Raw genomic sequence first — 16707 nt, 5'->3', positions numbered from 1 at the left:
AGACAAGGTCTTTCCCCCAGGGTGGGGGAGTCCAAAACTAGAGGGGCATAGGTTTCAGGTGAGAGGGGAAAGATTTAAAAGGGACCTAAGGGACAACTTCTTCTCACAGAGGGTGGTGAGTGTATGGAATGAGCTGCCAGAGGGAGTGGTGGAGGCTGGTACAGTTACAACATTTAGTAGGCATCTGGATGGGGACATGAATAGAAAGGGTTTAGAGGGATATGGGCCAAAGCTAAATGGGACTAGATAAATTTAGGATGTCTGGTCGGCATGGACAAGTTGGACCGAAGGGTCTGTATGCATGCTGTACATCTCTATGACTTTTGTAGACTGTTTAGCCTCAAAACTTTTCTGTAAAAAAAGAGAACAGGACAAAGCTAGATGTGGATGATTTTGAACAGGGGCGAAGGAGATCTGCTGGTGTCCTGAGCCTCAGATGACACCACAGAGAAATTCTTTATCACTTATCATGTCAGTGTTTTTGCGGCCCCTGTGTCTTATACATTTGCCACAGGGACAGCATTCCGAATTGGGCAGAAAGGCTGGGAATATCTAAGGCTATGACAGCTGCAAGCTGCGGAATCTCATGGCCCAGAATGAGTTCATTTGACCCATCTCCCTCATGCTGGAAGAGATTTACAGTTTGTCAGTTCCGAAGAAGAGTTATACCGGACTTGACACATTAATTCTCTCCCCATAGGGTCTGCCAGACCTGCTCAGTTTCTCCAGCATTCTCTGCGTTAGTTTCCCAGTGGCCGCTGCATTTTCCGTTTATGACAATTCGCTGCCTCTCCCCCCACTCTGTTCCCAAAGCCCTGCAGATTCATCTCTTCCAGTATTTATTCAGTCCCCCTCAGAGAATCACTGTCATCTCAGCTTCAGCTGTGCCCGCGGGCAGTACAGTTCAGTCCATAACAACTTGTCCCCTTGAAGAAAAATAAAATCTCATCTTCTCTTCTCGTCAATTACCTCAAATCTGTTTCATCCACTTACTGGCCATGCTGCTACCCTGAAAGGCGGCAGAACACGTTCTATTCAGCACTCAGTTTGTTTTGAAATTACAATCATTGCTGGACTGCTCTGTGTGAAATTGCAATTCTGTCCATAAAAATAGCTGAGAGTTAATTTAAAAAAAACTGTGAAATTGCAATGTACTCTTCGTAGTTCCTTTGTTGAATTTATTTTCATTCGAGAAACTGGGGTCTGGTTCAAAGCTCCACGTATTCCAAACAGGTAATGTCACCAGGCTCGGAATTGGGAGGCCCAGTCTGACTCTCTGCTGGAATTTATTTCGATAAAACAAATTGGGAATTCTAAAGCCAGTCTCCAAAAAAGATGGCCTTGAAACTATTACTGATACAGTGAAGGAAATTTGGCATCCTTACCCAGTCTGGATATATGTGACAACTATTCACGTTATACATGAACAATCTGGACAAAGGAACTGAGGGCGTTGTTGCTACGTTTGCAGATGACACAAAGATAGGTGGAGCGACAGGTCATGTTGAGGAAATGGGGAGGCTGCAGAAGGACTTGGACAAGCTCGGAGAGTGGGCAAAGAGTGGGCAGTTGGAGTATTATATGGGAAAGAGTGTGAGGTTATGTACTTTGGCACCATGGATAGAGGCATAGACTATTTTCGAAATGGGGAAAGGCTTCTGAAATCTGAAACACAAGGGAGCTTAAGAGAGATCCGAATTAGACCATAGAACACGGTGGCACAGTGGTTAGCAGTGCTGCCTCACAGCTCCAGGAGCACAGGCTCAATTCCTCTCTCGGACGACTGTCTGTGTGGAGTTTGCACATTCTCCCTGTGTCTGCGTGGGTTTCCTCCGTGTGCTCCAGTTTCCTCCCACAGTCCAAAGATGTGTGGGCTAGGGTGGATTGGTCAGGCTAAATTGCCCAGTGTTCAGGGAAGTGTAGGTTAGGTGGGTTATAGGGGGATGGGTCTGGGTGGGATGCTGTGAGGGTCAGTGTGGGTTTTGTTGGGCTGAAGGACCTGTTTCCACACTGTAGGGATTCTATTCTATTCTACATTGTCAGGCTGGAGAGGGTTCAGAAGAGATTTACCAGGATATTGCTGGAAATGCAGGGTTTGAGTTAAAAGGACAGGCTGGGACATTTTTTTTCACGAATGTAGGAGGTTGAGGGGTGTACTTATTGAGGTTTACAAAATAATGAGCGGTAAAATGAGGTGAATGGCAGGTGTGTTTTCCCTAGGGTGGATCGGCTGTGGTAAACTGCCCACAGTGTTCAGGGAGGTGTAGATTAGGTGGGCTATAGGGGGATGGGTCTGGGTGGGATGCTCCGAAGGTTGGTGTGGGAGTTGTTGGGCCGAAGGGCCTGTTTCCACACTGTAGGGATTCTAGAATGGTACAGCACAGGAGTGTTGTGCCGAATGTGAAGCCAAATGAAACAAATCCCTTCTGCCTGCCCTTGGTCCATATCCCTCCATTCCTTGTGTATTCATGTTCTTATCTAAAAGTTTCTTAAATGCCGCTATTGCATCTGTCCCCATCACAGCCCCCGGCAGCACATTCCAGGCTCCTACCACTCTCTGTGGAAAAAATTTGCCTCTCACGTCTCCTTTGAACTTTTCCCCTCTCATCTTACATGCTTGCCCCTTGGTATTAGACATTACAACTGTGGAGAAAAAGAATCTCATAATTTTATAGATTTCTATCAAGCCTCCCCTCAGCCTGCACCACTCCAGAGAAAACAGCCTGAGTTTTTCTAGCCTCTCCTTATTGCTCCTAATCTCTAATCCAGGCAGCATCCTGGTAAACCCCTTCTGCACCCTCTCCAAACCCTTCACACCCTTCCCGCAATGGTGACCAGAACTGAACGCAATTCTCTAAGTGTGGCCTAACCAAAGTCTTATAAAGCTGCAACATGAAATCCTGACTCTTGCACTCAATACCCCGACCAATAAAGGCAACATGCCAAACACCTTCTTTACCACCTTATCTACTTGCGTGGCTACTTCTAGGGAGATGTAAGGTTATCATGCAGGTTCAGTTGGCATTTAGGAAGGCAAATGCAATGTTAGCATTTATTTCAGGAGGGCTGGAATGGAATAGCAGAAGTGTACTACTGAGGCTGTATAAGGCTCTGGTCACACTTCATTTCAAATATTGCAAGCAGTTTTGGGGCGTGTATCTAAGGAAGGACGTGCTGACATTGGAGGGGTGCTCGGGGAGTTTCACAAGAATGATCCCAGGGATGAAGGGCTTGTCATATAAGGAGTGGTTGAGGACTCTGGGTCTGTATTCGATAGAGTTTGGTAAAATGGTGGGAGGTGGGTGGTCTGATTGAAACGTACAGAACACTGAGAGCCCTGGATAGAGTGGACATGGTGAAGATCTTTCCCCTAGTAGGAGAGACTGGGGCCGAGAGGTCAGCCTCAGAGTGAAGGGATGGCCCTTTATAGAGTCACAGAGTCATACAGCATGGAAACAGGCCCTTCGGTCCAACCAGTCCATGCTGAACATAATCCCAAACTAAACCAGTCCCACCTGCCTGCTCCTGGCCTGTATCCCTCTGAACATTTTCTATTCACGTACTTATCCAAATGTTTTTTAAATGCTGTAACTGTGCCCACATCCACCACTTCCCCAGAAGTTCATTCCACACATCAACCACAATTTGTCCCTCATGTCTTTCTTAAATCCCTCTCATCTCACCTTAAATATACGCCCCCTAGTCTTGAAATCCCCCATTCTGCCATTAACTAAACTCTATCCATGCTCCTCATTATTTTATAAACTTCTGTAAGGCCACCTCAACTTTGTACACTCCAGTGAAAAATGTGCCAGCCTACCCAACCTATCCTCATATCTCAAACCTTCTGCACCCGGCAATATCCCCATAAACCATCTGGTGAACTTTAGGGAAGGAAGCTGCCATTCTTACCTGGTCTGGCCTACATGTGACTCCAGACCCACAGCAATGTGGTTGACTCTTATCTGCCCTCTGGGCAATTAGGGATGGGCTACAAATACTGTGTAGCCAGCGACGCTCACATCGTGTGAACAAGTAGTAAAAAAAACCTCTTCTGAACCATCTCCAGCTTAATAATATCCTTTACATTAACTGAGCGATCAGAACTGGATACAGTACTCTGAGGAGAACTCAGCAACATCCTAGAGGTGAGACGAGGAGGAATTTCCTCAGCCGGAGGGGGGTGAATCTGGGGAACTCATTGCTGCAGAGGGCTGTGGAGGTCAAGTCATTGAGTGTATTTAAGACAGAGAGGGATAGGTTCTTGATTAGAAAGGGGGTCAAGGGATACAGGGAGAAAGCAGGAGAAGGGGGTTGAGAAACATTCCGCCTTGATCGAATGGTCTAATTCTGTTTATTATCTTACGGGTCTTATCATATTATGGACTCCATACTCACCCTCATTAAGATGCTGCTTGGCCTGCTGTGTTCATCCAGCTCTACACCTTGTTATCTCCCTCTTTATTCACTGTTTTCTTTTAATAAGATGACAGCCAACTTATACAAAGCAAGATCCCATCTGTTTTAAATGATCATGTCATCAATTTTGATGCTGTTGATAGAGTCGTAGAGATATACAACATGGAAACAGAGCCTTTGGCCTAACTCGTCAATGCCGACCAGATGTCCTAAATTAATCTAGTCCCATTTGCCAGCATTTGGCCCATATCCCTCTAAATCTTTCCTATTCATGTTCCCATCCAGATGCCTTTTAAATGTTGTAACTGTACCAGCCTCCACCACTTCCTCTGGCAGCTCATTCCATACACACACCACCCTCTGTGTGAAAATGTTGCCCCTTAGGCCCCTGTTGTATCTTGTCCCGCTCACCTTAAACCTTTGCCCCCTCTAGTTTTGGAGCACCCCACTCCAGGAAAAGATCTTGCCTATTTACGCCATTCATGTCCCTCAAGATTTTATAAACCTCTATAAGGTCACCCCTCAGCCTGTGACGCTCCGGGGAAAATAGCCCCAGTGTATTCAGCCTCTCCCTGTAGCTCAAACCCTCCAATGCTGGCAACATCCTCATAAATTTTTTGGTTGAAAGGTACCAGTCACAGCAACAGTGAGGCTGGTTTGGAATTGTGCCATGGGAAGAGCTAAATGCTCATTAATAAGGTAGCAGTTTGTACCATCGCTGTACAACCTACAGACACATTCCAAGCTCACAATTACCCAGAGGGCGTTACCAACTTCACTGATGTAAGAACAGAAAAATAGCAGGACCAAGAGCAGGAAACGCTGATGGAAGAACAGAAGAAATAGCAGGACCAAGAGACCATTCAGCCCATCGATCGTCCTTGCTGACTGTGGGCTTCAACTCCACTTTGTTGCCCATTCCCCACATTCCTTATATCCCCGGAGAATCACAAATCTGTCTATCCCAAGCCAATGATGATATCTTCTTTATCCCCTGCTGGAGAAAATTCCGAAGTTGTCTAACTCTTTGGGAGAAGAGATTCCTTGACATCTCAGGCTTAAAAGGGCAGCAGTCAGGAATGTGGAGCTATTAGACCAGGCTTATTGAATAACAGAGCTTGAGGGGCTGAGCGGCCTAATTCAGAGGACTGTAAATGATCGCCCCTTCCCCTGTGGTTATGTATCTGTCCTTTGACCCTCTGAGGAGCAGGAACAATCTCTCAGTGTCTGTCCTGAGCAGGTGTTGTGCGGTGGTATGTGGTTGGGTGTATAATCAGGAAATCGAGGTTAATGGTCTGGGGGCGGGGGGGGGGGGGAGGTGGTGAAGGGGGTGGGCATCAGTTCGAGTCCCACCAAGGTAGCTGGTGAAGATTAAATTCAATAAAGATTCTGCTAAATACAAATATTTAAAACCCATCTGGGTCACTAATGTCCATTAGGGAAGGAAACTGCCATAGTCATGGCCTACACGTGACTCCGGGCCCACAGCATTGTGATTGGCACTAAATACCCTGTGGGCATATAAGGATGAGCAATAAATGCTGGCCTGACCAGCGACGCCCACATCCTACGAATGAATTAAAAAAATAAAATATTTTTCATAAATAAAGAATAAAACCTGAACCGTCTTTTCTTTTTCCAGGAGGCTGCATTGCATGAGGAATTATATCCACGTCCAATTGTTCTTCACCTTCATCCTTCGCAGTTTATCGGTCTTTATTAAGGATGCTGTCCTCTTCGGTGATGACAGTATTGACCACTGCACCTTTTCCACGGTAACTGCCCTTTGGCCTCGGGGATGTACACTCTGGGGGTTTGCTGCAGGGAGCTCAGCTCGAAATGAAAGTGAATACACAGTGGCCTGGCCACTCCCAATCCCGATTTGGGAATACATCGCCGTCCCTTCACTGCTGCTGAGTCAAAATCCCGGAATTCCCTCTCCCTCAGGGCATTGTGAGTCAACCCAAAGCACATGGACTGCAGCGGATCAAGGAGGCAGCTCACACCCGCCTTCTCAAGGGGCAACTGGGGACAGGCAGCAAATGCTGGGTCTTGTCCATTTCAAGGAACAATAATTGAAATAATAGTAAGGGTCCTATGATGGCATGGAAAGGGGCCATTCAACCCATTGGGTCAATGCGGGATCCCTAAAGGCCAGATTGCAGGTTGGGATAGTTTTCGCTGGAGTTCAGTTGAATGAGGCATGGGGGGTGGTCTCATAGAGACTCATAAATTTCTAACAGGGCTGGACGGGGTAGATGCAGGGAGGATGTTCCCGATGGTGGGTGTGTCCAGAACCAGGGGTCACAGTGTGAGGTAGTAGGAACTGCAGACACTGGAGAATCTGAGATAACAGAGTGCAGAGCTAGAGGAACACAGCAGGCCAAGCAGCATCAGAGGAGCAGGAAAGCTGATGTTTCGGGCCTGGACTCCTCTTCAGAAAATCTGAAAAAGGGTCTAGGCCCGAAACGTCAGCCTTCGTGCTCCTCTGATGCTGCTTGGCCTGCTGTGTTCATCAAGCTCTACACCTTGTTGTCACAGTGTGAGGATTCGGGGTAGAGCATTTAGGACGGAGATGAAGAGACATTTCTTTACCCAAAGAGTGGTGAACCTGTGGAATTCATTACCTCAGGAAGTAGTTGATGCCAAAACATTGAATGTATTCAGCAGGCAACTAGATACAGCACTTGGGGTGAATGGGATCGAAGGTTATGGGGAGAAAGCAGGATTAGGCTGTTGATTTGGACGATCAGCAATGATCGTGAAGAATGGCAGAGCAGGCCCGAGGGGCCGAATGGCGTCCCCCTGCTCCTATCGTCAATGTTTCTATGTTTCTATCACAGTTGCTCTGGAAGTTCAGTTCCTCTAGTGTCCGTTCCATTTTCTGTTGCAATTATTTCTTGTCTCTGCTTTGAGCGAGTGGATAGCAAGCTCTGGGCATTACAAGTCATTGTGGAAAACTGTTTCTCCTCACAATCCCCCTGTAATCTCTCGCCCGATCTGTGCTCGACAGTGGCCAAGATGATTCTCACAGAGAAGGATGCAGGGTCCTAATGGGAAGAATGGCCTGTTGTAAGATTCTGGGCGTCCCTAGTGAACATTGACACCCAAACAGGAAGTGTTAGTGGTTTGTAGTTTACGATATCTCGGATGTAATGCATAACACGTTCATAGTGACACTCCAGTTTACCTTTGGTAATGATTAACCCTCTCATTCCCTCAGGCAGTGGGGTGGAGAAAGTTTTATCAACTGGAGAAATACCAACTTCTGGCGATCTGTGTTATTCACCAACTGTAGCCTTTGGTATCTCCCTGACTCGGTCAGGTCCCTCTTTAACAAACCCCTCTTTAACGCCCTCAGGGTGTGCTATGTCCCCTGGGCCATCGTTTAGAGGAGATGCATCATTGCCTGGACGCAGGTAACAGCCACCTTGATCTGGAGTGGGGGACCCAATACCGGGGCAAATCAGATCCCTCCCCAGGGGGTAAATCACATTGTGCTCCAAACCTCCCCCACCCCAACAAGGGCAGTTCACAGAGTGCATACTCACCGAGAGCAATGCCGAAACCTCACATGAGGTGATCCACTTTCTAACTGGGGGCGGCACGGTGGCTCAGTGGTTAGCACTGCAGCCTCACAGCTCCAGGGACCCGGGTTCGAATCCACCCTCGGGTGACTGTCTGTGGGGAGTTTGCACATTCTCTCCGTGTCTGCGTGGGTTTCCTCCGGGTGCACCGGTTTCCTCCCACAGTCCAAAGATGTGCAGGCTAGGGTGGGTTGGCCATGCTAAACTCCCTGTAGTGTTCAGGGGTGTGTGGGTTATGGGGGATGGGTGCGGGAGGGATGCTTCAAGGGGCGGTGTGGGCTTGTTGGGCCGAAGGGCCTGTTTCCACACTGTAGGGAATCTATTCTAACCCCCACTCCCCTCTCCCCATATCCCACCAAATCATACTCTGCCAGCCCAGCTTGGCCCTCCCTACACACGAGCACAGCTCCCGGCAGACTGCCTCGCGGACCCCACCGCCCCTCCTCGCTGTCTGTCCGTTCTCTGTGTGTTCATCACCCCCTGGTTGCTGTGGGTGGTTTAACTCAGGGACCATCAGCCGCTTGCACAGGAAACGAACGGCCCTTCTTTAGCTGCATCGCCCACTGGTGAGATCGGTCGATCTTTATCTGCATTTTCCCTTCGATAATTCTCACACAGCCACTAGGAGTTAATGACCCACACTCTCACACACTCACACTCACACTCTCACACTCCCACGCTCACACTCACACTCCCACTCCCACGCTCACACTCCCACGCTCATTCTCTCACACTCACATTCTCAGACGCACATTCCCACACACATACCCTCACACTCACATTGTCACGCTCACACACGCACATTCCCACACACATACTCCCACACTCACATTCTCACACTCACATTTTCACACACACTCTCACATGCACAATCCCACACTCACACTCACAGACAAAATCTCACACTCTCATACTCACACTCACATTCTCACACTGGCACTCTCACACACACTCACACTCTCACACTCACATTCTCACACTGACATTCCCACACTTACATGCTCACTCTCACATGCACATTGCCACATGCACACTCTCACACTCACTATCACACTCACGGTCACACTCTCACATGCACACTCCCACACTCACACTTACTTTCTTACACTCACACTCTCTCATGCACACTCTCACACTCACATTCTCACATTCTCACTCACACTAATACTCACACTCACTCTCACACTCACATTCTTACATGCACCCTCCCACACTCACATTCTCACACTCACTCCCACACACACAATCTCACACTCCGACTCCCACACTCACACTCTCACACGCACTCACACTCACACACTCACACTCACAATCTCACACATGCACTCACACTCTCATGCACCCTCTAACACTCACACTCTCACACTCACATTCTCACACTGACATTCCCACACTTACACTCTCACACTCACAATCACACTCACAGTCACACTCTCTCATGCACACTCTCACACTCACATTCTCACACGCACATTCACTCACATTCTCACACTTACACTAATACTCATACTCACTCTCACACTCTCACATGCACCTCCCACACTCACATTCTCACACTCACACTCCCACACTCACACTCTCACACTCTGACTCCCACACACACTCCCACGCACTCACACTCTCACACTCACACTCTCACATGCACTCACACTCACACTCTCACACTCACATTCTCACATGCACACTCTCACATTCACACTCTCACACTCACATTCTCACACTCACACTCTCACACACACTCTCACACTCCGACTCCCACACTCACACGCACTCACACTCACACTCTCACACATGCACTCACACTCTCACACTCAAATTCTCTCACACACACTCTCACACTCACACTCTCACACACACACACTCTCACACATGCACTCACACTCACATTCTCACACTCACACTTCCACACACACACTCTCACACTCCGACTCCCACACTCACATTCCCATACTCACACGCACTCACACTCTCACACGCACTCACACTCACACACTCACACTCTCACACTCACATTCTCACACGCACACTCTCACACTCCCATTCTCACACTCTCACATGCACACTCCCATACTTATGCACTGACACTCATACACGCAATCTCACACTCACACTCATTCACATTCTCACTCTCTCACATGCACACTCCCACACTCACATTCTCACACTCACACTCTCACTCACACTCTCACACTCGCACTCCCACACTTACACTCTCACACGCATGTACACACACTCACTCTCACACTCACACATGCACATTCACATACACACACATACTCACACACTCACATACACACTCTCACACGCGCACTTTCACATGCACACTCTCACACTCAGACTCTCATATTCACACTCTCACACTCCCATTCTCACACTCACACTCTCACATGCACACTCCCATACTTACGCACTGACACTCATACACGCAATCTCACACTCTCACACTCATTCACATTCTCACACTCTCACATGCACACTCCCACAATCACATTCTCACATGCACACTCCCACACTCAAATTCTCACACTCACACTCTCACTCACACTCTCACACTCGTACTCCCACACTTACACTCTCACACTCTCACACGCATGCACACACACACACTCACAATCATACTCACACTCTCACACTCACGCATGCACATTCACATGCACACACACACACTCACATGCACACTCTCACACACGCACTTTCACATGCACACTCTCACACTCAGACTCTCACATTCACACTCACATTCTCACACTCACACTCTCATGTGCACACTGCCACACTTACACTCCCACACTCACCCTCCCACACTCACACTCTCACATGTACACAGACAATCGCACTCCCACTCTCACACTCACACTCTCACCTGCACACTCCCACACTCACATTCTCACACTCACACTCTCACATGTACACTTCCACACTCACACTCACACTCTCACATGCACACACACACTCATGTTCACACTGCCACACTTACACTCCCACACTCACACTCTCACATGTACACTCCCACACTCACACTCTCACATGCACACACACACTCACACTCTCACATTCCCACTCTCACACTCACATTCTCACACTCACACTCTCACATGCACACTCCCACACTCTCTCACACGCACACTCTCCAACTCACATGCACACTCTTACACTCACACTCTCACACACAAACTCACACACACACACTAACACACACACACACAAACACACTCACACAGTCACACACTCACATGCACAAAGTCTCACACACACACAAACACACACAGTCGCATGCACACACACAGTCAACACACACACACTCATGCATACACACACACTCAGTCTCTCACATACACAGACACACACACACACACACAGACACACACAGACACACACAGACACAGACACACACACACTCTTTCACACACACACATAAACACACACACACTCTCTCACACACACATACTCACACTCACACACACACATACACACACTCACACACACACACACACACACACACACTCTCTCTCACACAAACATACTCACACTCACAAACCCATACACACACACATACTCACACACACACACACACACACACACACACACACAAACACACACACACACACACACACACACACACACACACACACACACACACACACACACACACACACACACACAATCTAGGTTTAATTTCCATTTAAACCAGTGCAGAGGGCATGTGACTGCACTGAAGATTAAAGACCGTGCACGCTGGAAATCTGAAAAAAACGGAAATTTATGGAAAAACTCAGCAGATCTGGCAGCATCTGTGGAGAGAGAAACAGTGTTAATGTTTCGGATCCAGTGACCCTTCTTCAGAAGAAACTCACCTCACTGCTAAACATTCAGTTTGTGAGCAATCCCCGTATCCTAAGGCTGTAATTATGTTAGAGTCAGTGCAGAGTAGGTTCATTTGATTATTCCAGTGCTGAGGGGTCTGTCTTAGCAGCAGAGATTGTAGGCTTAGGCCCGTACTCACTGGGGCTTAGAATGATCAGGGTGATCGACTGTGTGTATGATGCAAAAGGGGATTGACAGAGTATATATAGAGAGGATGCTTCTTCATGTGGGTGTGTGGGTGTCAGGGTGTGTGGGTGTGGGTGTGTGGGTGTGGGTGTGGGTGTGTGGGTGTGGGTGTGAGTGTGTGGGTGTGGGTGTGGGTGTGTGAGTGTGTGGGTGTGAGTGTGTGGGTGTGAGTGTGTGTGTGTGCGTGTGTGCATGTGAGTGTGTGGGTGTGGGTGTGTGGGGGTGTGGGTGTGAGTGTGTGCGTGTGAGTGTGTGGGTGTGAGTGTGTGGGTGTGAGTGTGTGTGTGTGCGTGTGTGCATGTGAGTGTGTGGGTGTGGGTGTGAGTGTGTGGGTGTGCGTGTGTGAGTATGTTGGTGTGCGTGTGTGCGTTTGTGTGGGTGTGAGTGTGTGGGTGTGCCTGTGTGTGTGTGTGTGAGTGTGATGGTGTGCATGTGTGCGTGTGAGTGTGTGGGTGTGAGTGTGTGGGTGTGCGTGTGTGGGTGTGAGTGTGTGGGTGTGGGTGTGAGGGTGTGGGTGTGGGTCTGAGTGTGTGGGTGTGCGTGTGAGTGTGTGGGTGTGAGTGTGTGGGTGTAGGTGTGAGTGTGTGGGTGTGAGAGTGTGGGTGTGCATGTGTGCGTGTGGGTGTGCGTGTGTGGGTGTGGGTGTGAGTGTGTGCGGGTGTGAGTGTGTGCGTGTGTGTGTGTGGGTGTCCGTGTGTGTGTGTGAGTGTGTGGGTGTGAGTGTGTAGGTGTGCGTGTGTGCGTGTGAGTGTGTGGGTGTGCGTGTGAGTGTGTGTGTGTGAGTGTGTGTGCGCGTGTGTGGGTGTGAGTGTGTGGGTGTGCGTGTGTGCGTGTGCGAGGGTGGGTGTGAGTGCGTGGGTGTGCGTGTGTGGGTGTGCCTGTGTGGGTGTGCGTGTGTGGGTGTGCGTGTGTGGGTGTGCGTGTGTGGGTGTGAGTGTGTGGGTGTGCGTGTGTGTGTGTGTGTGTGAACGGTGAAGGCTCTGCGGTACTATTGCTGGACTGTTAATCCGGGTTTGATTCCCGCTACGGGAGCTGGTGGACTTTGAATTCAATAAATGTCTGGAATTAAGAATCTTATGATGACTGTGAATCCATTGCCGATTGTTGGAAAAACACTGACGTTCTTTAGGGAAGGAAACTGCCATCCTTACCTGGTCTGGCCTACATGTGACTCCAGACCCACAGCAATTGTGGTTGACTCTGAACCACCCTCTGGGCAATTAGGGATGGGCAATAAATGCCGCCTGGCTAGCGATGTCTACATCTTGTGAGTGAATAAAAAAGAATCTAGAACGAGAGGTGATAGTTTTAGGATAAGGGATGACAGATTTATAACAGCAAGGAGGAGAAATTATTTCTCTCAAAGGGTCATCAGTCTGTAGAATTCACTCCCCCGCAGGGCAGTGGATGCTGGAACATTGAGTAAATTTAAGGAGGATGCCGACATGTTTTTAATCAGTAATAGGTTGAACAGTTATGGGGTGTGGGCAGGAGACTGGAGTTGAGGCTGAGATGAGATCAGCCATGATGATGTTAAACGGTGGGGCAGGCTTGAAGGGCTGAATGGCCTCCAACTGTTCCTGGTTCTGATGTTTAGATGCCTGAGGTGAATGGACACCCCACAGTGACCCAGTTCAGTGCATAGGCAGCAAGCAGGTGTGAACGGAGTGAGATAAAGAATGAATCTCACCTTTTTTTGACACAAATGGAAGGTGGTTTTGGATGGAGAAGATGACGTGATATCTGTGTATGGGCTGATATAGAACATAGAACGGTACAGCACAGGAACGGGCCCTTCGGCCCACAATGTTGTGCCAAAAGTGACGCCAAATGAAACTAATCCCTTCTGCCTGTCCTTGGTCCATATCCCTCTATTCCTTGTGTTTATCTAAAAGGCCTCAAAATGCCCCTATCGTACCTGCCCCCACCATCACCCCTGGCAACACATCCCAGACTCCAACCACTCTGTGTGAAAAGCTTGCTCCTCATGTCCTCTTTGACCATTCACCCCCGCTCGCCTTAAATGCATGTCCCCTAGTTTTAGACATTTCAGCTCTGGGGAAAAAAAAAATTCAGACTGTCAACCCTATCTATGCATCTCATCATTTTATAAACTTCTACTAAGCCTCCCCTCAGCCTCTGCTACTTCAGAGAAAACAACCTGAGTTTTTCTAGCGATAGTAGGAACTGCCGATGCTGGAGAATCTGAGAAAACAAGGTGTAGAGCAGGATGAACACAGCAGGCCAAGTAGCGTCAGAGGAGCAGGAAGGCTGACGTTTTGGGCCTAGGCCCTTCATCAGAAAATCTTTTCTGAAGAAGATTCTAGGCCTGAAACATCAGCCTTCCTGCTCGTCTGATGCTACTTGGCCTGCTGTGTTCATCCAGCTCTATACCTTGTTATCTCAGAGCTTTTCTAGCCTCTCCTTATAGCCCATGCCCTCTAATCCAGGCTGCATCCTGGTAAACCCCTTCTGCACCCTCTCCAAAGCCTCCACACCCTTTCTGCAAGGTGGTGACCAGAATTGAACGCAATACTCTAAATGCGGCCTAACCAAAGTCTTATAAAGCTGCAACATGACATCCTGACTCTTGTACTCATTTCCCCAACCAATAAAGACAAGCATGCCAAACCCTTTCTTTACCACCCTACCTATTCGCATGGCTACTTTCAGGGAGCTATAGACTTGAACCCCAAGATCCCTCTGTACATCAATGCTGTTCAGGGTCCTGCCATTAACTGTACACTTTTCCTTAACTTTTGATCTCCCAAAGTGCAGCAACTCACACTTACCCAGATTAACCTCCATCCGCCATTTCTCCGTCCATATCTGTAATTGATCTCTATCCCACTGTATCTTATGACAACTTTCTACACAATCCACAACTTTACTTATCCTTGTGTCACCAGCAAACTCACTAACCCACCATCTGCTTTTTCATCCAAGTCAATCAAATATAGCACAAACAGCAGAGGCCCCAGTACAGATCCCTGTGGGACACCACTAGTCACGGACCTGAGGCCTGAAGAACACCCTTCCACCCCACCCTCTGCCTTCTTTGGTCAAACCAATTCTGAATCCATGCGGCCAAGTCCCCATGGATCCCACGCATCTTAATCTTCTGGATGAGCCCCCTCCATGAGGCACCCTGTTGAAAGCCTGACTAAAATCCATGTAGACAGCATCCATTGCTCTGCCCTCATCGATCACCTTTGTCAACTCCTCGAAAAATTCAATCAAGTTAGTAAGACACGAGCTGCCCTGCACAAAGCCATGCTGATTGTCCCTAATTAGGCCATGCTTTTGTAAATACACATAAATCCTATCCTTAAGATTTCTGTCCAATAGCTTCCCAACAACTGAGGTGAGACTCTCCAGTCTATAGTTTCCTGGATTATATCTATTTCCCTTCTTGAACAGAGGAACATGTTAGCTACCTGCCAGTCCTCTCCAGTGATTAGCAAAGATACAAAGATGTTGGTCAAGGCCCCAGCAATCTCCTCGCCTGCCTCTCTCAATAACCTGGGGTAGATAGCATCGGGCCTAATGGCCTTATCCACCTTAACGCTCTTCAAGAGACCCAACACCACTTTTCTTCACCTCAAAATGCCCCAGCATATTAGCATGCTCCACACTAATCTCACTGCCCTCCACAGTGGAGGAACACAGCAGGCCAGGCAGCATCAGAGGAGCATGGAAGTTGATGTTTTGGGTTGGGATCCCTTTATCTGAAGAAGAGTCCTGATCCAAAATGTCAGCTTCCCTGCTTCTCTGATGCTGCCTGGCCTGCTGTGTTCCTCCAGCTCCACACTGTGTTATCTCTGACTCCAGCATCTGCAATTCTTGCTATCACTGTCCTCCATATCTCTCTCCTGGGTGAATACCGATGCAAAGTGCTCATTTAGGGATCTCACCCACATTCTCCGCCTCCAAGCACGTGTTCCCTCTTTTATCTTTGAGTGGTCCTGCCTTCTCCCTAGTCAGTCCCTTGTTTTTAATGTATCTACAGAATGCCTCGGGATTCTCTTTGACCCTACTTGCCAAGATCATTCCATGGCCCCTTTTTGCTCTCTCGATGCCCTGTTTGAGCTTGTTTCTGCTTTTCTTACATTCTTCACAGGCCCGGTCCGACTTTAGCTTCCTGTGCCTTACGTACGTTTCTTTTTGCCTTTTGACTAAATACACTACTCCCTCGTTATCCAAGAGTGTCTTACCTTACCAGCCTTGTCCTCCCTCTTTACTGGAACAGGCCAAATATCGAGCGTCCTAAACCCCATTGTGAGGGAGGGTCACTGGGCCCAAAACACTAACTCTTCCAACTGAGGCTGCCAGGCCTGCTGAGCCTTTCTAGCAATTTCTGAAATTGTTTCTAAACTCAGGCCAGGAGTAACAATTTAAAAACAATAGTCCATCGATTCATTGAATTTTGCTCATCCACACCAAACCTCCAGATTCTCCTTTGGAGAATATTCCAGATCCCCTGACTAGATATGTATATCTGGTTTGGTTTTAATGTATAAGTAGCAGAAGGAGGACTGAGTGTTTCAGCTCCCAAATCCGGCTGCACAATTCCGCTCTCTGAGTAACGGTGGGTAGAGCCTAATATTCCAGATGCCCAGGTTAATACAGTCGGGCCTGAGGATCAGATCCC

At 48.3% G+C, this 16707-nt stretch overlaps 1 protein-coding gene across 1 annotated transcript in view; it reads left to right on the top strand.

The window, feature by feature from the left end:
* Nucleotides 1-16707, top strand: part of LOC125467038 (growth hormone-releasing hormone receptor-like) — an 81768-nt gene that overhangs the window by 31887 nt on the left and 33174 nt on the right. The window contains exon 6 of the mRNA XM_048562382.2: nt 6062-6194. Within this exon, the coding sequence (XP_048418339.1) occupies nt 6062-6194 (133 nt within the window). The remainder of the gene's footprint in view (nt 1-6061; nt 6195-16707) is intronic.

The sequence above is a fragment of the Stegostoma tigrinum genome, chromosome 2 (assembly GCF_030684315.1).
Source record: "Stegostoma tigrinum isolate sSteTig4 chromosome 2, sSteTig4.hap1, whole genome shotgun sequence".
NCBI classification, from domain to species: Eukaryota; Metazoa; Chordata; class Chondrichthyes; order Orectolobiformes; family Stegostomatidae; genus Stegostoma; species Stegostoma tigrinum.
Note: the sequence above shows the minus strand (reverse complement) of the source record. Positions and strands in the feature narration are given on the sequence as shown.